Source organism: Schistocerca nitens, chromosome 5, assembly GCF_023898315.1.
Source record: "Schistocerca nitens isolate TAMUIC-IGC-003100 chromosome 5, iqSchNite1.1, whole genome shotgun sequence".
NCBI classification, from domain to species: Eukaryota; Metazoa; Arthropoda; class Insecta; order Orthoptera; family Acrididae; genus Schistocerca; species Schistocerca nitens.
The window spans coordinates 626,403,021-626,425,304 of record NC_064618.1 but is presented as its reverse complement, the minus strand read 5'-3'; the positions used below and the strand labels follow the sequence as shown (position 1 = coordinate 626,425,304).

General features: G+C 38.0%; 1 protein-coding gene across 1 annotated transcript in view; it reads right to left on the bottom strand.

Annotated features, from left to right (window-relative positions):
- Positions 1 to 22,284, bottom strand: part of LOC126259681 (transcriptional protein SWT1) — a 260,925-nt gene that overhangs the window by 81,430 nt on the left and 157,211 nt on the right. Inside the window, exon 14 of the mRNA XM_049956640.1 lies at positions 5,423 to 5,627. Coding sequence (XP_049812597.1) covers positions 5,423 to 5,627 — 205 coding nt within the window. The remainder of the gene's footprint in view (positions 1 to 5,422; positions 5,628 to 22,284) is intronic.

Here is a 22,284-nt window from a genome sequence, read left to right as displayed (position 1 = left end):
CTACATTAAAATCAGAAGATGGTACACCACTAACAAAAGACGAAATCAGAGTTGTCATTATAAAAATCTCAAAAACAATGCAATTGGAGAAGACCTGCTAATAGAACTGCTGAAATCCATGGAACCATTTAACTTTGGTGACCTTCAATGAGTCATTGGCAACATCTGGAAAACTGATAAAATCCCACATGAATGTGGAAACCGCACTGATCCATCTGCTCAACAGAGTAACCACAGAGGCATGATCCTCCACTCAATTTCTCGATACGTTCTCTTGAGTATATTTTCAAATAGAGTACAGGAAATCCCGAACAAACAACTAGGTGGATGACAAGGAGGATTTAAAAAAGCTGCTCTGGTCCTGAAAAGATCTTCAACTTTTGCCAGTGCTTCTCAGAACATTATAATAATATTTAAAATGAAAAACATTTCCCATTGTTCCGCAAAATTATATCTATTTGGTGACAACTGAATATCACAAACACAGATAAACATGATGTGCAAATTCCACTAATACTATTTGTAAAGACGACACAAAAATGACAGAGTGTTTAAATAGGAAATCAGAACATTTTTGGCCACATAGAAATAATTACATTAACTAAGAAAGAGGGATAAATGAAGCATTTATGTGGAGATACATTTAACAATTAATGAGAAATAAGAAGAATTTACAGCCTGAATCTAGTATTTGTAACGAAAACTCAATTTAACAAAGGAGAAAACGGGAACTGAGTCTGATCATTTAATACTAGGCTGGCATTTGTGTCTTGTGTTTGTTCATTCCCAGTAAGGTCACTTTCTTCTTTTCTTAATCTCCCACTTCCCTCACATTCACATAGCATAACAGCAATGTTCTGGCTAAATGACCAATATACAGTTTCTCATACTGCTTGCAAGTACCAAGGGTTGCAATCTGTCTTTACTAATGAACAAAACTTTTTATGTGCTATTGGTATTATAAAATGCAGGTCTGTAGTAGCAGACTTTAACTCTTTTGCAAGGCTGCCTAAAATGTTTGCGGCTGTGTGGATGCTGGGAGCTTACAGGGATTACCATATAAGTAGCTATGTTTTTTCTGTAAATGCTAAACAAATGCCTTCTTGCACTAATATCTATATTAAGGTCCAATCATGTGGCCTCAGTTGCCTGAGACTGCAGTCACGTGTGTGCGAGCTGTGTTGGCGGGAATGTGAATGGGTATGTTTGTCATCTAATTTTGATGAAGGCCTTACTAGCCGAAAGGTATATTTGTGACAGTCTTTTTGTTGTGCCTATATGAGACTCAGCATCTCTGTTATATGGTGAGTAGCAACTTCCTTTTCACAATACTGTTACATTCCATCCTGGATTTTCCGCCATTTCATTAAGATCCAAGAAAGTTATGGAAGAGCATCCCAGATCTACTGTAAACTGAATTTGCTTATGTTCTGAGTCTAAACGCTGTAGTAATCTATCTAATTGTCAAACAGTACTGGTCCACAGACACCGAAAATTGTCAATATATCTGAATCAGTACTTAATTTTGCAATTCAATAAATTTAATGACTCTTCCTGCAAGAAAATTTGTTCAAAATTGTCCATGAAAATATTTTTAGTTAATGTAATTATTTCTATATGACAAAAATATAATATTTTCCTATGTAAACTATCTGCCATTTTCGTATCTTTTGTACAAAAATATCTGTGTATGTGGCACATCATGTTTATCTGTGCTTGCGACATTCAGTTGCCCCCTGAAGATGGTCTGAGAAGCCAAAAGCCCATTCATGACCAAATAGATACAATTTTGCAGAACATTAAGAAGCATTTTTTCTTTTTTCGTTTTTAATATTACAATCAATAATCTGCCGCAAAAAGCTGAGTAACAAGAAAATTACACAGTCTTTCAAAGACTGTACTCAATACAGTGTGCAGAGGTGCCAATAGCAGGACTTTGGAATCAAAACAAGCTAGTGCATACAGCCACAGAGACCCTAGCAAATAAAACTTCCAAGATAAATTTCACAGGCCAGTTCTCTCGTCCCTTAAAAATTAAGACTAGAATGAAACAAAGCAATAGCCTTCCACCATTCCTATTAAAAAACACACTAGTGCAATTTGGAATTCAGATCTGGAGATTGGCGGAAAATCTAACCTGCCAGTGGAAAAATTGTCAACTGCCTGGCATTTGCTGATGACCTCGCAGTGTTATTTATGACAAATTACTGACATCATGCAAAATTTATATTCCTGGAAACACAGATAGGGCATGCAGAAAGGGTCAACAAGTTCCAGTACCTCACAGAGTCTATACAGGAGAATTAGTTAAAAATGGGGACTCAAAGCAAGAGCAGAAGTATATTAGGAACAAAGCACAGATTTGGAAGGGTTTCAAGTAGATCTAAGAGAAGTGGATGAACTGGGACAGAAGAACAAATAAGGCATCATTAGTACACATGTGACAGTATGTGATAACAATGTTATGAAATGCCTTGCATAAAAATGGGATTTTTCTACAGCTCATATCTCGGGTTCTGTTGGTGATAGAAAGATAGGGTCAAGGTTTTTGGATAGCCCTTGGGTTAGGGACCATATGCCTACCCAACAGAAGGTTAGTCTTACAGTAACTACCCTACAGTACAGTGTCAAAATTTGAACGTTACACACTTTCTGCAGCTTAGTCAAATGGAGCAAACAGTTGCATTAGATGTGGTCTATGATGCACCTAAATGGGCTTATGGGGCCACGCGCACACCACAGAAAATTGCTCAAATTTTAATGGATGTTCTCTGGGCATTTATTTAGAAGTGACATCTTCCCATTTTCAAAAATCTTTATCCATTATTGAGTAACATTCCAAAAACATGGTTTGTGGGTACCAACACTAAGCTGTGGTTTCCAAAACGGCTATACACAGCAAATGGCTGTCAATTTTGCTATATATTTCTATGACACCAATCTCCAACAACTTTGAAAATTTTCTTTACATCTTTATATGTTTGTGTGATAAAGAAATTCAAAGTTAACCTACTTGTACAAGTAACATACACACATAAAACCCGATGTGAGAAGAAAATACAGTTTATTAAGAGACAGCACAGAGAAATATGCTGTAAATTGTCTCTGTTATCAAGAGAATAGTTCTGGGAACCCCATGTTGTAGTAATGAAGCACACACAATATTTTTGTAGTGTAAAATTCAGTCGGAGGTGTAACGTTAATTTTGTTTTATTTGTATTTCACATAAGTACTCTATCAAAATTTTACTGCCTCATAAAGTTCTTTTCATATGAGTGCTGTAGCAGGGAAAAGAAGGTAGTAAGTGGAAAAATCCTCCTAATGGAGCCCAAAAAAGGTGAATATGGTACCCTTCTACTCCTACTTGCAAATTCTCACTCACTCATATACCTAAACTTGTTACTGTTATCTCATTGTGTCTCTCGAACTGTCACTGTCTCCTGTCTCACAGCCACAGTCTCCTTCATTCTGTCCAACTACTACTGTCTCCTCTCACTCTGACTGTCTTCCACTTACTCCCTACTATCTCATTCATTCATTCATACTGCTGCTGTCTCTTCTCAGTGACACTAACTCTCTCTTCCATGTCATCATCATCATATACTCTGTCTCTCATTATCACTGACTCTCACCAACTTCTATTTTCTCCTTCTCTTTAGTCCTCTCCATTGATGTTGCCTCCTTTACTCTTTTTCCTAGCACTGTTCTGCCACTGTCAACAATGATTCACTACCATTGTGTTCCTCTCTTTCTCTCACACTACCACTGTCTTCTTCACACTTTCTATACTACCCATAAACACTGTCTATTATCTTCCGGTAATTATTATTTTTCCATCTCTTTCCCAGTGTCACTGTCTCCTTCTCTGTCAACATAAAAAAGCACGTACACATATGCATGCAAAAATTTTTGGGAAGATTTTTTAAGGTGCTAAGGAAGGTAGAATAAGGTAGCTGATAACCCACTTTTCGGTCAGAGTCTTTTAAACAGGAGCATATTGGCTTTTTTGTGCTCCAATAGGAGTATTTTTCCGCTGGTAAAGTTACTTCAGTCAACAGTCATAAAATGCTCAGAAAAAGAAATAACACTTAAAGTCTTAAATCAAAAGATAAAAAAAAAAAAAAAAAAAAAAACCAAGAAGACAGAAGTTATGGTTATAGGCAAGAAGGGATGTGGAGGTAAGACTTTCATAAAAATTGACGGAGAACAACATGAGGAAGTAATAAAATTTCGCTATTTCAGCAGCATGGTGGAGGAAAACAACAGATGTCTCAAGGAATTCAAGAGAAAAATATCAGTGGCCAAGAGTGCCTTCTAAAATAAGAACAACCTTCTACTGGACAAGCACATCAGCTTCCATACTAATAAAATATTTGTAAAGACCTTCATGTCATATATCCTGACACACAAATGAGTAACGTGGAAACTAGAAGTGCAGGAGAAAGCTCACCTCGAAGCTATGGAAATGTGATTCTGGAGGAGAACTACAAGAACTATCTGGACTGACAGAAAAATGAAAAATATGATCAGTGAGGTGGGATGTTCTTCCTACATGGAGATGAAGAGTACCGCTGAAGAGAGGAAGCTGTGGCTGCAGAGGTATGGTTCACCTTTCTAAAAATAAAAAAGAAGAAGAATACCAGCGTCGACTGTCTAGTCATTATCAATAGCCCATAAATACTGCTTGGCTGATGGCTGCATCAGAACATACTGAGAGTCAAACTTCATTGAGGCTCCTATTAGAAGCTCACTTTGCTTGTAATAATAATGAAGTAATATGACGATTCTCAAGAATATAAAATTTTTCTCATCATTTTCTACCAAAACCTTTTTATTTAATCAAAAGTCAGTGAGTAGTAATTCAGGTAAACAATGCTGAACTCAGCACACTGTAATTTTTTATTCTTTAATCTCATAGCCAGTGTTGTTCGTCTTTACTCATCTCGTACTGTCACATCTCACAAGATATTTCAAACTGCTTATGTGGAAATTGTAATCTTATTTACACAGGTGAGGCAGAATTTGCAAATATTTGTAATAATGGCTCAGCAGACACCGAACTCCCACCACTTGCTGATTTTTCTGACAAGCTAATCACTAATGAAAGGAACTGCAGTTCAGCATGTCAGTGCTGACAATATTATTTATAACTGTTGTAAAGCCACATCATAAATTATTTTTCTACAGATACTATATGCCAGTATATAATAGCAAGGAAAAGCTATAACCAAAAAGAGAACAATGATGCAGTCTTTTCCATTGTTTAGTTAGAGTGAAAGTAAGGAACACTAAAACAATAAGTTCAATTAATTCTGAGTAATTGACACTACAGTTAAAAAATGAAACTTACAGATGGAAACACTACAGAAAAAAACTGAGGTGAATGTTACAGATCATGCAGAATTTGGTAAACACATATCACCTTGATTCTTTTCACGAGGAGATTCACACAGTTTTTTGAGTTCCTTCACTGTAGCCAAGCTGTTTTTGCTCATTACCAGTCCGAACACAGCCATCCAGTGCTGCATCAGACAGGTAAAAATATCACCGAGAGAAAAAGGTGGCTTCACACAAATAACATCAATCCACTTGTCACCATATGCACTTCCCATTTCTTGCACAATAATCTGTAAAAAATTTATACATAAAAATACAAAAATAGTTTAGGTGCTAATGAGAACGAGAGAAGGAAACAGTGTAAATCTCAAATTCTCTAATCTATACATTTAATGTAGTCAGTCATCATCAAAGGAAGCCATCATTCCCCCATCAGCATACATGAATATATAAACAGATTTTCACAATACCACCATTCATCTTCCGCTGTTATGCTTAGATGTCATTGGATCATTACAGATGAAAAACCAGTACTTCATAAACTAACACACTCCCTTTGCCATCAGAACAGGCAGGTCTTCTCATTCTGGAGTCTGAGTGACCTGGCCTTCCTTGCTTACCCAATGTATCCCTCTCTCCTCCCTATGGAAGGAGCTAATTACTTCTGAAAGCTATGATAGTGTTCTGTATTTTCACATGTGCCTGTCAGCAATAATGATATTTCACCTACTGAAGGTAAGTGATGGCCAGCAGTTTTGTCTCTATTTTTATTCTTCTCAAGTGAGTTTTCCCTCTGATACACTTTATATCATCTCACATTTCTTAAAACATAATATCCCAATATTATATTTATTCTGTAAAAAAATTAGCTGTTTCTACCCCCCCCCCCTCAAACTTTACAAGGAGAGGCTCCAACAGTGGGACAGACTATCTGAAACCAAAAATATGGTTATGTAGGTTAAGATCCCAGATGTCATATCCTGCAGCCATTCACCCTGGGAGGTCCTTGTTTATGAGTAACTGACAAAAAACGTTTCAGAATTTTGCATAACGATCAGTAGCATTAAATAATTGGTTTCACACATGAGAGGTTGTGGGTTCCAGTCTCGGCAGGTAAATTGTTGTTGTTGTTGTTGTTGTGGTCTTCAGTCCTGAGACTGGTCTGATGCAGCTCTCCATGCTACTCTATCCTCTGGAAGCTTCATCATCTCCCAGTAGTTACTGCAACATACATCCTTCTGAATCTGTTTAGTGTATTCATCTCTTGGTCTCCCTCTACGATTTTTACCCTCCACACAGCCCTCCAATGCTAAATTTGTGATCCCCTGATGCCTCAGAACATGTCCTACCAACCGGTCCCTCCTTCTTGTCAAGTTGTGCCACAAACTCCTCTTCTCCCCAATTCTATTCAATACCTCCTCATTAGTTATGTGATCTACCAATCTAATCTTCAGCATTCTTCTGTAGCACCACATTTCAAAAGCTTCTATTCTCTTCTTGTCCAAACTATTTATTGTCCATGTTTCACTTCCATACATGGCTACACTCCATACAAATACTTTCAGAAACAACTTCCTGACACTTAAATCTATACTTGATGTTAACAAATTTCTCTTCCTCAGAAAATCTTTCCTTGCCATTGCCAGCCTACATTTTATATCCTCTCTACTTCAACCATCATTAGTTATTTTGCTCCCCAAATAGCAAAACTCCTTTACTAATTTAAGTGTCTCATTTCCTAATCTAATTCCCTCAGCGTCACCCGACTTAATTCGACTACATTCCACTATCCTCATTTTGCTTTTGTTGATGTTCATCTTATATCCTCCTTTCAAGACACTGTCCATTCCGTTCAACTGCTCTTCCAAGTCCTTTGCTGTCTCTGACAGAATTACAATATCATCGACGAAACTCAAAATTTTTATATCTTCTCCATGGATTTTAATACCTACTCCGAATTTTTCTTTTGTTTCCTTTACTGCTTGCTCAATATACAGATTGAATAACATCGGGGATAGTCTACAACCCTGTCTCACTCCCTTCCAAACCACTGCTTCCCTTTCATGCCCCTCGACTCTTATATCTGCCATCTGGTTTCTGTACAAATTGTAAATAGCCTTTTGCTCCCTGTATTTTACCCCAGCCAACTTCAGAATTTGAAAGAGAGTATTCCAGACAACATTGTCAAAACCTTTTTCTAAGTCTACAAATGCTAGAATTGTAGGTTTGCCTTTCCTTAATCTTTCTTCTAAGATAAGTCGTAAGGTCAGTATTGCCTCACGTGTCTCATATTTCTACGGAAACCAAACTGATCTTCCCCGAGTCAGCTTCTATCAGTTTTTCCATTCGTCTGTAAAGAACTCATGTTAGTATTTTGCAGCTGTGACTTATTAAACTGATAGTTCGGTAATTTTCACATCAGTCAACACCTGCTTTCTTTGGGATTGGAATCTGAGGGTATTTCGCCTGTCTCATACATCTTGCTCATCAGATGGTAGAGTTTTGTCAGGACTGGCTCTCCCAAGGCCGTCAGTAGTTCTAAAGGAATGTTGTCTACTCCTGGGGTCTTGTTTCGACTCAGGTCTTTCAGTGCTCTGTCAAACTCTTCACGCAGTATCGTATCTCCCATTTCATCTTCATCTACATCCTCTTCCTTTTCCATAATATTGTCCTCAAGAACATCACCCTGTATATACTCCTTCCACCTTTCTGCCTTCCCTTCTTTGCTTAGGACTGGGTTTCCATCTGAGCTCTTGATATTCATACAAGTGGTTCTCCTTTATCCAAAGGTCTCTTTAATTTTCCTGTAGGCAGTATCTATATTACCCCTAGTGAGATAAGCCTCTACATCCTTATATTTGTCTTCTAGCCATCCCTGCTTAGCCATTTTGCACTTCCTGTTGATCTCATTTTTGAGACGTTTGTATTCCTTTTTGCCTGCTTCATTTACTGCGTTTTTATATTTTCTCCTTTCATCAATTAAATTCAATATTTCTTCTGTTACCCAAGGATTTCTACTAGCCCTTGTCTTTTTACGTACTTGATCCTCTGCTGCCTTCACTACTTCATCCCTCACAGCTACCCATTCTTCTTCTACTGTACTTCTTTCCCCCATTCCTGTCAATTGTTTCCTTACGCTCTCCCTGAAACTCTGTACAAGCTCTGGTTTAGGCAGTTTATCCAGGTCCCATCTCCTTAAATTCCCACCTTTTTGCAGTTTCTTCAGTTTTAATCTACAGTTCATAACCAATAGATTGTGGTCAGAGTCCACATCTGCCCCCGAAAATGTCTTACAATTTAAAACCTGGTTCCTAAATCTCTGTCTTACCATTATATAATCTATCTGATACCTTCTAGTATCTCCAGGATTCTTCCATGTATACAACCATCTTTTATGATTCTTGAACCAAGTGTTAACTATGATTAAGTTATGCTCTGTGCAAAATTCTACAAGGCGGCTTCCTCTTTCATTCCTTACTCCAATTCCATATTCATCTAGTACTTTTCCTTCTCTTCCTTTTCCTACTATCAAATTCCAGTCCCATATGACTATTAAATTTTCGTCTCCCTTGACTACCGTATTTACTTGAATCTAAGCCGCACATTATTTTCCAGTTTTTGAAATCCAAAAAACCGCCTGCGGCTTAGAATCGAGTGCAAAGCATGCGGAAGTTCTGAAAAATGTTGGTGGGTGCCGCCACAACTAACTTCTGCCATCGAATATATGTAGCGCTACATAGTCATGCTTTGTAGGCACAAAGATAAATACTGGCACCAAAACCGCTCCGTCAATTTAAAAAAAAAAAAGGTGGAAGACGAGCATTTTTCTACGCCCCGAGTTTCGGCCACTGCATTTTCGTACAGTATCCAACGAAGTAAATACAAATTCTGTACTGTTCATCTTCGAATGTAGCAGCAGCATTTCAATGTACTATGAAAATCCGACTGGCAAAGACTCTCTGGGATGTTTGTCAATATGGCCAACTCTACATTCTGGATTTTTTCCTACCTGTGAGAAGAAATGGTTACTAATAGGAACTTTTATGAATTGTGAATCACGTGCAGTATTCTCTTCACCATAAGAATAATACGAATATAAACATTTTACACGTATTGTTTCGTGTTTGCTGCTATCTCATTTAAATCCTGCCTGCCTAATAAACTACGAAACTAGAGTGAGACAACAGCAAACGCGGAAAAATATACATATCATGCCATCTTTATATTCGTATTATTCTTATGCCAAATAGTGATACAGTCAGAAATGAAGCATGGCAATTGACTACATTTTTAAATCTAAGATGACTCTAATTTCTGCGTAGAATGTAACGTACTAAAGAGGCGCCTGCAAAGATTTTCAAATGGAGAAAAATTTTCGCTAAACTGTCGTTCAGAACATCTATCATACGCAGTCTATTATTTGGTTCTTGTTAATCATTAGCAAAGAAAGCAGCAGTGTAAGTAACAACAAATACCAGTCTCTTGACATTGTTTCGCTAATGAGATGATTCCTCTCTTTTTTTTAATCGTACGCGGTGGTAGCGCGCACAAAAGGAAGTCATGCCGCGAGCGGCGACAGGCCGTAAACACGCACTATCAGAATGCAACAAACAATGCATGACACAGTACAGTAATGCATTTTCAGCTTAGAGTGACGTAAACACCTATAACAAAGAAAACGGCGCTTATCAGATCAAAGAAAAATAAGCAAACAATTCAAACCAGACAAAGCACGTGAAAAAGGAATTGTACCCGTATAAATAAGGACGGAGCGCCTGACGCATAGCAATGGCTACTTGGCAAAGCGTAACTGCTAAGCTTACGACTCGAACCAAACTACTGTAGCTGTATCGTCATTCATTCAATCTACATTGTGTCTCATATTACAATGGACCAACTTTGTTTCGATTTGGAGATGTGGCCTAAAACTTTTGTCTCCCCTTGAATTTCGAGTCTCAAATTTCAGGTGCGGCTTAGATCTGGGAAAATTTTTTTTCTGGATTTCGAGTCTCATTTTTCAGGTGCGGCTTAGATTTGAGTGCGGCTTAGATTCGAGTAAATACGGTACCTGAATAATTTCTTTTATGTCATCATACATTTCATCAATTTCTTCATCATCTGCAGAGCTAGTTGGCATATAAACTTGTACTACTGTAGTAGGCGTGGGCATAGTGTCTATCTTGGCCACAATAATGCATTCATTATGCTGTTTGTAGTTGCTTACCTGCACTCCTATTTTTTTATTCATTATGAAACCTACTCCTGCATTACCCCCATTTGATTTTGTATTTATAACCCTGTAATCACCTGACCAAAAGTCTTGTTCCTCCTGCCACCGAACTTCACTAATTCTCACTATATCTAACTTTAACCTATCCATTCCCCTTTTTAAATTTTCTAACCTACCTGCCCGATTAAGGGATCTGACATTCCACAATCCGATCTGTAGAACGCCAGTTTTCTTTCTCCTGGTAACGATCTCCTCCTGAGTAGTCCCCGCCCGGAGATCCGAATGGGGGACTATTTTACCTCTGGAATATTTTACCCAAGAGGATGCCATGATCATTTAACCATATAGTAGAGCGGCATGCCCTCGGGAAAAATTACGGCTGTAGTTTCCCCTTGCTTTCAGCTATTCACAGTACCAGCACAGCAAGGCCGTTTTGGTTAGTGTTACAAGGCCAGATCAGTCAATTATCCAGACTGTTGCCCCTGCAACTACTGAAAAGGCTGCTGCCCCTCTTCATGAACCACACGTTTGTCTGGCCTCTCAACAGATACCCCTCCGTTGTGGTTGCACCTATGGTACGGCCATCTATATCGCTGAGGCACGCAAGCCTCCCCACCAACGGTAAATTAAATTTCTTTATTTTTAAATCTTAATCAAAATTTCTTTGATCTTTATTTTTATCCAATTAATTGACTTAAACGTAATTTTTTATTCCTATTCCTTCATAAAATTATTCTGATTACTGAATGAACTTTTTCATTTTTTCTTGATATCATTCTTTGTCCACCTGGAATTTTTTGCATGAAAATTTAATTATATTTATCTATTACAATATTCAATTATTTGAAACTTCTGATCTATTGGTTGAAAAACAAAAGACAAAATAATCTACTTATGTTGACTGTGCAATGGTGCGAAAAATGTATTTTTCGTTACAAGATGTGCATTTTTTTGCATGGTAATTGTCCTAGTAACATTTAAAACATAGCCTAAGTTCCTACTGCACTTTGGACAAAATAACACAGATGAAGGTTTAAATGAAAGCAGGGGTTATAAGTAAAACAAAAGCAGGGGTAATAAGTAAAACAAAATACAAGATATAATGACTGCAGTAACCTGAATGAAGAAATATGATGGTAAGAACTAATGAAATTATACTGAAACTAATAAATAAAATTAATGAAAAACACATGAACAAAGATTTCAAGTGGAAAATGAATGATAGGAAGAAAAATGAGAGCAAATGAAGAAGTTGATATTACAATTAAAATGACATGAAAGAGGAATGGAAACAAAAAATTATCTTTAAAACAATCAAGTGAACAAAAATGACGGTCAAAGTCATTTGGATAAAGATTTAAAAATAAAAAAACTGTAGCATCTGACAAGATTCGGGCCCACAAACTCTTATACATGAAGCCATTACACCCATTACACCACAGAATGAGTCTATGTAATATACCTATTTTGATGCTATTGAGTGCCACACAAAAGTTCGAAACTTTTTTGTTTTTCACAAATGATGGCCCACCAGGGTGAATGGCTGCAGCTTGTGATGCCTGGGTTGGTTGGTTTGGGGAAGGAGACCAGACTGCGTGGTCATCGGTCTCATCGGATTAGGGAAGGATGGGGAAGGAAGTCGGCCGTGCCCTTTCAGAGGAACCATCCCGGCATTTGCCTGGACTGATTTAGGGAAATCACGGAAAAACTAAATCAGGATGGCCGGACGCGGGATTGAATCGTCGTCCTCCCGAATGTGTGATGCCTGGGATCTTAACCTACATTACCGTACAGATGGTTTCAAAATGTTGATCCCACCACTAAGGACCTCTCCTTGTTACTTATCTTAGATGATCATTCAAGCAAAACTACATTTACAGCAATTGTAGAGTTAATGGTGACTTTTGAAAATCTTGACTGGAACACACTCTTTGACATTCTGAAGGTAGTAGTGACAAAATACAGCAAACAAAGGGTTACCTCCTATTTTGTACAGGGACCAAACAGCAGTTATATGAACTGAATGACACGAATAAAAAGCAATAGTTGAGAAGGTACTGAAACAAGATTGCAGGCTATCCCCAATGTTATTCAATCTGTACATTGACCAACTCCTAATGGAAACCAAAGAAAAATTTGAAAAGGGAATTGAAGTTCAAGGAGAAGAAATAAAAATTTAAAAGTTCGGCTATGCCACTGTAATTCCATCTAGGATGACAAAGGACTTGAAAGGCATGTTTAATGGAATGGATAGTAAAGTGAAAAAAAAAAAAAAGAAAGAAAGAAGTACAGTCTGCTCACCAGAAGAATAATGAATTCTGAGGGTCAAGAGGGGAGTGTAGGAAACTCGCTCCCTCCCTCCACCAACTCCCTTCAAATAGGCTGCTGAGGGGTGAGCTGGAAACAAGGCTCACTCACATCAAGCAATACTGGCACTATACTTGTGCTCACTTGTATATTTATGTTCCCAGAGGCATTAACAATGCCATCTATTGGCTGCCATACCAGCTCTCAGCTGCTATGTATTCATGTCTAGGAAAGTAACAAAAGCTTTCAGCATTCATAATTGTAATTGATAGTTTCATGTTGAATAATGGTGCTTGCTGCAACTTATCCCATCAGTTCTTATAGACAATTCAAAACGACCAGAAGTAAAACTTATATCATGACAATAACCACTGTTGTTGTTGTGGCTTTAGTCATGTAGTGGATCATAGGAAATTCTTTCTTGTTTATCGCTCATAAATGGCTGCCCACTAAGGTACAGGGTGACAATTATTGAACTATATGAAATAAAATCGTCATAACTTCTGAACAGTTTGCTTAAGGATGTTCAAACTGTGCAGTTGGCCGCAGGGCATAATGGGAATTAGTATGCGTGTATGGTTTGGTTTACTGAAGAAGCCCACTTTCATTTGTATAGATTAAACAATAATCAAAATTGGCACATTTGGGGGAATGAGAATCCGCATTTCACAACTGAGGAGTCTCTTCACCCTCAACAGGTGACTGTGTGGTGTGCAATGTCCGGTCACGGAATAATCAGTGCGATACTCCTTGATGGCACGGTGACTACCAAGCAGTAGGTGGAGGTTTCAGACGATGATTTCATCCCCATTATCCAAAGTGACCCTGATTTTGACATGATGTGGTTCATGCAAAACGGAGCTCGACCCCAACCAAGCAGGAAAGTGTATGATGTCCTGGAGGAGCACTTTGGGAACCACATTCTGGCTCTGGGATACCCGGAGACCACTTACAGGGGCCTCGATTGGCCGCAATATTTTCCGGATCTGAAAACATGTGACTCCTTTCTGTGGAGCTACATTAAAGAGAAGGTGTAGTACAGCAATAACCCAAAACCATTGCTGAGCTGAAAACAGCCATTCAGGAGGTTATCAACAACACTGATGTTCTGACACTTCAGCAGGTCATGCAGAATTTTGCTATTCGTCTGCACCACATCATTGCCAATGATGGCATGCATATCGAACATCTCATAACCTAAATCCGAATGTCTTTAGTGATGTTTACATGTTGAATAAAATGTTTGCATGCCTAGTTTGTAATTAATTCATTTTTTTTTTTCATATAGTTCAATACTTGTCACCCTGTAAATGACTGTAGGATCTTTAATATCTGGGACCATAACATACACAATCATGTAATTGGTTTCAAAATGTCTCCTTGTAGGGGGAACAATACCAAAACAGTTTCAAAGCCTTGTTGAAGTGAATAATTATAATCGAAATTTACCTCTGTTTGCTGGGAGTTTATGGTGATTTTCTAGGATTATATTTGCAAAATTACCGAATTATTCTCGCAGTGCTGAAGCTTGCTTTGTATATGTCACTGTTTGTCTCATTTTGCTCTCCTACTTGTAACATTCACTGGCATTATTAATTATTTTCATTGCTCCACTCTGTAAAGTACTATCATTTGCCATCATCTGACAAGTGGAAAGTGTACCTGGCTCTGCCCTTGATGCGCCAGAAATCTTTTCGTCCTTGCACACTGCAATACAACACAGCACAACAATCACTTCACAAAGGCTACATAAACAAGGTTTTAGATGAGACTGATGATGTTGGCAGTGGACGAACACAAAACATGAGTGGCCTGAAGTCGACAAATTTCAGCCGATTCAGAACTAGGGTGCCCTTGTTTTTCTCCCTTTGAACAAACTGTAGTTGAATGAAACAAGGCAATGTTGAGTGAATTACATTAGGAACTCAGACACTAAAGGTAGTAGATGAGATTTGCTATTTGGGCATCAGAATAGCTGATGATGGCTGTAGGAGAGAGAATATAAACTGCGCACAGGTACTAGCAAGAAAAGTGCTTCTGGAAAGGGAAATCTTTAACACACAGAGTAAATTTAAGTGATAGGAAATGTAATCTGAAAGTATTTTTGTGGAATATAGCTTTGTATGGAAGTGAAATGTGGAAGATTAGTATACACAAGAAGAGCAAAAAAGCTTTCAATGTGTGGAGCTACAGAATGACGCTGAAGATTAGATGGAGAACTCAGATAACTAATAAAGAGGTACACAACGGAACTAACAGGAAAAGAAATTTATGGTACAAGATGACTAAAATAAGAAATCGGTTGACAGGACACATCTTGAGGCATAAAGGAATAGTCAATTTGGTAATGGAAGGAAGTGTGTTGAGGTAAAAATTGCAGAGGAAGAACAAGGCTTGACAACAGTATGTTAAGCTTCAATGATGTTATTTGATAGCTGTTTGATGATCATCCTTGTTCCATTACATAGTTTTGGTGAGTCGAGACTTTCGAGTAATATGATCAGAGAGCCAATTTTAAGTCAAAGGCAGTGTAATGGCATTCACAGTACTCGCAAAGAGTTTAGAAATTCTGTATGGAAATTCACAGTTTCTTCAACATTTGCCATCAATCAATTTGAATATTCTCTCTTCATCGGGAAGTTTCTTTTTAAAATTAAAGTTGATTTTGTTGGCAATATTGTTTCAGTAGCCAAAATTGCCCATCAAATAGCCAGTCCGGATTGGTATAGTTGTGAATAATCTTTGGATAAATTTGGTCAATTAGTTTGTTTTCAGCAGTGGGTATGCTGCAGAAATCACCGTTGAGTTTAACGAGGAGGGTTTTCTGGTCAATAGGACATGTGCCTTTGCCTATTTGTAAAAGTTGTTTAGCAAAATGTGCTGCTGTTTTGTTTTATGATAGTTCAATTCTCGTATTTTTTGTTAATCGGAGTGTCTGTATGAGTGGCCTGAGACGTGATTTTTTTTAAGTATACATTGAACTCGTCTGCTGGTGTTGACTTGGGGATAAATGGAAGTGTTTCTCAAAAAATCCATGGAATATGAATAGAGCTCCTCCCATCAGTTCAGAGTTTCGGTAAGTCTTGTAATATTCTGTCCATGGCTACCAGTGATTTTTGATGTGCCATTGTGCATTTGTCCCAGAAGATAATTTTAGCTTGCTTTACAAGTTCACCCTATCCAGATTCCCTTGAGATTTTACATACCCGGAATTATTCTTTGGGTATATTCAACAGTAGTGGCAGGGCGGATGGACATTTCGTCCTCCTTCCATAAGTGTGGCTGCAATACCGGATGACGCCAGTGCAAGGGTGACGTGTTGTTTAGCACATATTTCCGCTCACAATAGATTTATTAGAAATGTTTTCCCGGTGCCACCTGGTGCATCCGAGCAAATAACTCCACCAGTGTTTTGTTGATCCAGTCCAAGATAATGTTGTAAATTTCCTTTTGTTTGTCATTGTGGAGTGGTTTGTTGTGAGCAATCTATTGAAGTAGTTTGTTGACATTGTAGATTTTTTTCCTTCATAATATCAAAGCTTAGCACACTGATGGCATCTTTTCGCGACACTTGTGCCCCAAGTGGTACTAAGGTGTGGTTGTTTATTGCTAAATATTTATCTTCTTGGTGAATAAATATATTACTGAAGATGTCTTCGGTGAATTCAATGGTCAGTTTACGACAGGCTTATCAAATCTGGTACAGTACGTCATCACCCATACTCTGTTTGAAGGAGTCCCATAGCTGTTTTGGATTCGATGGGTTACATGTTGTTAGAATTATGGCGAATAAGTCTCTTATTTATTCAGCTGAGGCTTCTTGTAGTGTTAATTCCCTTGGCTGTCATTCTTCAGTAGTACTAAGCATTGGCATGCTCCTCTGTATGTCTGGTGCAGGTAACCATCAACAGTCTTGTGGTCTGTGAAACTTGTTGGTTCCCGCATTTCAAGTAGCGACATCCAGAGATAGAAACATTCAGTGGTGTTCGGACGTACGGTGTATACTTGGCCTAGTGTGCCAGTCTTCAAGATTCCTTGATGATCTTCAATTGGAATTCTTTGTTTTCATCATTGAAAGATTTTGCTTGTTTTGTTCCGAATTTAATAGATAGGAAAGTCGACATATGGTCATGTTTTCATGAATGGATCCATTTGGCACAGTCGGTAAAAAGCTGTTAATGTTGCATTCTGAGGTGGTTCACTTGCAGTTTTTCTGGCAGTATCTTTTGTGAAGTAAACTCTCTGTCAATCCTCCAAATGTACTGCTAGATGTTGCACAGTTGGTTCACGTTTGTGTATGAGAAAACCAAAAATCCACTATGCTGCTTCTTTAGTGTTGATGTATCTTCCCATTTGGTACATGAGGATTTCGTCATTTCTGTTTCGTTGTTGTCTCTGGCAATTTGAAATACTGCCATGTCACTGCCTTTGCTCACATATTTGCAAACACATTTGATGGATTTCAACTGAACTGCAATATTCTATGTTTATGTGTGCTTGGAACATTTTGGAAAGTGTGTTATATGGTACTACCCATTGATTGTCTATATCCAGTTGCTGCCTTGTATTCGCATTTTAGCTGTGAAGCCTCTGTGTTTGGGTGATCATCATCTAAATTTGGGACAGCCATCAAATCGTGTAATCCAAGTATGGTTTCGGGTATTTTTTGTACAATTTCCTTGACACATACATGGTGTATTTGGGTTTAATGGCCCACTAGGTCCATGAATCACATTTTTCAAAACTATGTCTTACAGTTCTGGGTCTTCCTGTGAATTGGGAAATTCAGCTTGGACGATTTTGTCAATAACCATGGGATGAATTCTGTCTTGTAGCCACATGAGATTGTGTGAGTGAGGCAGTCCTCATTTTTGCCATTCAGTTGTGTACATTGAGCATCTAATGGTTCCAGAGATGTGGTATTTTGTGATGAATTCAATAAATCTCATTTGGCTTTGTCAGAAAACTCAGGCTATTATGTCATGCTAATGCGTAGGGGTTTGTCCTTATCTTAGCTAGTTTTGATTTACGTCCAAGACAAGTTGCATGTGAATGTTGTGAAGAGGTCAGGTTGTCCATATTTTCTGATGTAGGTCATGGCATCTTCAGTCTCTTTGTGCATGTGTTTCAGACTTCCCATGTATGATGAGGGTAAGATTAACATTGTTCCGAAGTCCTCAATGTTTCCATCATTTCGGATTGTCTCAAAGGTGGATGTATTCTTTCATGTGTAGTTTCTCCTGATTCAGTCTTGTGTAAAGCATCCATTCTACTTCTATTTTTGCATACATATCTACGAGCAATAGTCTGAATAAATGGTGAGTGTTGAGAATGTGATTCTATGTTTCATCATCTCTGATCATTAAGCGGTAACCAAAGAACTCCTTGGAAGTGACTTTTTTTGTTTGTTTCTACACCTGATTCAGGTTGGATTTGTTCCACATTAAAATTATATCCATCCTTTCAGTGCAGAAATATTAATTCGTATTGGAGGGCATCATATTAATGGCGCGTCTCTGCAACACATTGTAGCCTTCTCTTCTTCATTGTAAAATTATGTCTGGGATAGTGTTTTCATTGTCCACAATTACAATGGCAACTTTGTCTATATCAAGTGCATTAAACTGATGTTTGTGTTCTCTAGGTGGTCTTTTGTCAACTAAAATTATAACTTTATAGTCATCAGGAATCATTCAGTCTAGTGCTGTTTTGAATACGTGAATCAGCTGATTGTATTTGTGCAAGATCCTCCGTACATCTTCGACTACTTCTCATCTCAATCTATTGATGTTTGTGCATCATTGATCAATTTCTGTTTCTTTATTTCCAATGAAATATACAAGCAGAAATTTATGGTCTTCATTTGGTAGTGGTAGTAATGATGTCCTGTTGTGATAGATATGTCCTTGGATGGAAAAAATGTAATTGATTTCATTTCTGTTAGTGCTGATCGAAGTGCGCCATAATATGTCATTTGAAAGCAGGCACTGTACACTTTTATATTTGATTCTGGAGTTCCCCGGGTCATTAATGTAAAAATCCCTGCAGAGGTGCTTCCAGTGGTGCTAATCAAATTTTTTCATTCATACAACAGATTCCTTGTATTTCTCTACTGAATTTTTTCAGGTTGCAAAACTGGCAGGTGTTACCCATTTTTCCGATTATGATGTGTTTGTGTTTGTTGTATTCTTTCGTTGGATCATAATGGAATGCTTCATTTGTTAGGCTGTACTGTTTACTTGTGCTCGTCTGCACTTCTCGTAGGATGATATTTTCACAGCCGGCTCGACATTTCATTGTTCTTACATTTCTCTGCTTCTCATGGTGCTCATTGTCGTTCATTGGGAACTTTAACATGCTTTGTGCTCTTTATCTTATTCATTTTTTGTGTTCGTTTTGTTTTCACCATTTTGCTTCAGAACTAACAAGATCTGCTCCACTTTTATGTTTGAGCAGTGTCTAAAATGAAAATAAAATCAACTTTTTACTAAGAAATACACTAAGTACACCTTACACACTTTTCGTACTTTATTTTCAATTTATATTCAGTCACTGTACACTTCAACTACTCACACTTCACTGTTTGTTTCTATTAACTCACTGCACTACTTTTTAGGTTCCTGCCTTCATAACTGATAAGAAACTGATGTTCGAACCTATGACGAGTCTTGTTTTACGTATTCCTACCAATGGGTAGCCCCACCAGTGGTGAATTCCAGAACATATCAAAAAGGCTTTGAATGGTCCACAATGTTCCAGAACATTCCACAACATTCAACAGTGTTCTGGAATGTTCCACAATGATTTGGAATGTTCCGGGATGCTCCCGAACATTCTAGAATCTTCCCACATGTTCCAGACTATTCCCGAACATTCCACAACATCCCGGATCAATGTGGAACATTCTGGAACATTTTGAATTCCTCTTGAATGTTCTGGAATGTTCTAGAAATTTCTAGAGGGCGAAACTTCCCACCTCTTATATCTTCAAATGCATGCCATTCAGGTAAAAACTGGGATCTTCTTCATGGATGGGAGATAGAGGTCTACCACAGCATACAACTCCCTTGATCATACCAGGACTTGTTTCTGAGTTTTAGCAGCACGCACACTATACACTTACTTTTATAATAAAATATTGATTTTGATGGCTATTAGTAGACAACATACAAAAAAAGAAGTCTGTAAGCTCATTACTATTGGTCTGGAAAAACTGTAAACAAGACCAGCATTCAAACTCAGATATCTGCATTTTGTGTCTGATTGACATACAGCAATTTCATTCCAGCAGGCCTCATCAGTTCTCAATTTCAACCTGCCTCTGAGTTTCTGAGTCCTTTCCAAATTCCAACCTCCTCACAGGATTTCAGCTGACCATGCAGGTGTCTGCATTGTAAAGGAATGCTAGAGAAAATGACTTAACAACAGCCTAAGGAAGGTTTCATGACTTAAATGTCCAGAGTGAAAGAGTATTCAATTAATGAGCACTCATAACAATTCAAAACAATATAGGTGGAGGAAAAATTGTAACACGGTAAATAAATTTGTATTTTCATAAAACGTTCTTTCACAATGAATAATTGTCAATGAAAGAGGCATATTTTTGCTGGCCATCCTGTGTAGCAACGTGTTGAATTAAATTCCATATCTCTCCACAGCAACATGTAAGACAGCTTTGCTGGGTAGGAATGTTAAGGTCATTGATTCCAATGGTGTTTAAACAAAAAGAGATCATCTACTGGCAATGAGTTTTATACTCGACCTTCTGTCAGCATCATAATTACTATCAACAACAGTGCAGAAACAAAACTGAGCTGTTGAAGTACACATAGTAGCTACTGACACAGTACCACCACAAGTGTGACAGGCTAAAATATGGTACGTAATGTAAGATAACGTGTAGAGTGCTAATAATTTCTCTGGAAGAGGTTCATGCAGACAATCTTATTGCATCCTGTGTGTTATAACACATGGTACAATCATTTCGGTCAGTAACTGCCAAATGCAGGTATTAAGTTCGTTTCTAACATCTGTTGAAACTTGTAATTTAATATTTTTGAATTCTAAAAAATCCAAAATCTTAGGGCTTTTTAAAAAAGAAAAATATGTGATTATCTATACTACTATATGGGGACAAGTCATCATTCAACATTGTTGTTGTTGTGGTCCTCAGTCCTGAGACTGGTTTTATGCAGCTCTCTATCCTGTGCAAGCTTCTTCATCTCCCAGTACCTACTGCAACCTACATCCTTCTGAATCTGCTTAGTGTATTCATCTCTTGGTCTCCCTCTACGATTTTTGCCCTCCACGCTGCCCTCCAATATTAAATTGGTGATCCCTTGATGCCTCAGAACATGTCCTACCAACCGATCCCTTCTTCTAGTCAAGTTGTGCCACAAACTTCTCTTCTCCCCAATCCTATTCAATACTTCCTCATTAGTTATGTGATCTACCCATCTAATCTTCAGCATTCTTCTGTAGCACCACATTTCAAAAGCTTCTATTCTCTTCTTGTCCAAACTATTTATCGTCCATGTTTCACTTTCATACATGGCTACACTCCATACAAATACTTTCAGAAACATTTTCCTGACACTTAAATCTATACTCGATGTTAACAAATTTCTCTTCTTCAGAAACGATTTCCTTGCCATTGCCAGACTACATTTTATATCCTCTTTACTTCGACTATCATGTTATTTTGCTCCCCAAATAGCAAAACTCCTTTACTAATTTAAGTGTCTCATTTCCTTTCCCGCAGCATCACCTGACTTAATTCGACTACATTCCATTATCCTCGTTTTGCTTTTGTTGATGTTCATCTTATATCCTCCTTTCAAGACACTATCCATTCCATTCAACTGCTCTTCCAAGTCCTTTGCTGTCTCTGACAGAATTACAATGTCATCGGCGAACCTCAAAGTTTTTATTTCTTCTCCATGGATTTTAATACCTACTCCGAATTTTATTTCTTCTCAATGGATTTTAATACCTACTTCAAATTTTTCTTTTGTTTCCTTCACTGCTTGCTCAATATAGAGATTGAATACCATCGGGGAGAGACTACAACCCTGTCTCACTCCCTTCCCAACCACTGCTTCCCTTTCATGTCCCTCGACTCTTATAACTGCCATCTGGTTTCTGTACAAATTGTTAACAGCCTTTCGCTCCCTGTATTTTACCCCTGCCACCTTCAGAATTTGAAAGAGCGTATTCCAGTCAACATTGTCAAAAGCTTTTTCTAAGTCTACAAATGCTAGAAATGTAGGTTTGCCTTTCCTTAATCCAGCTTCTAAGATAAGTCGTAGGGTCAGTATTGCCTCACGTGTTCCAACATTTCTACGGAATCCAAACTGATCTTCCCTGAGGTCGGCTTCTACTAGTTTTTCCATTCGTCTGTAAAGAATCCG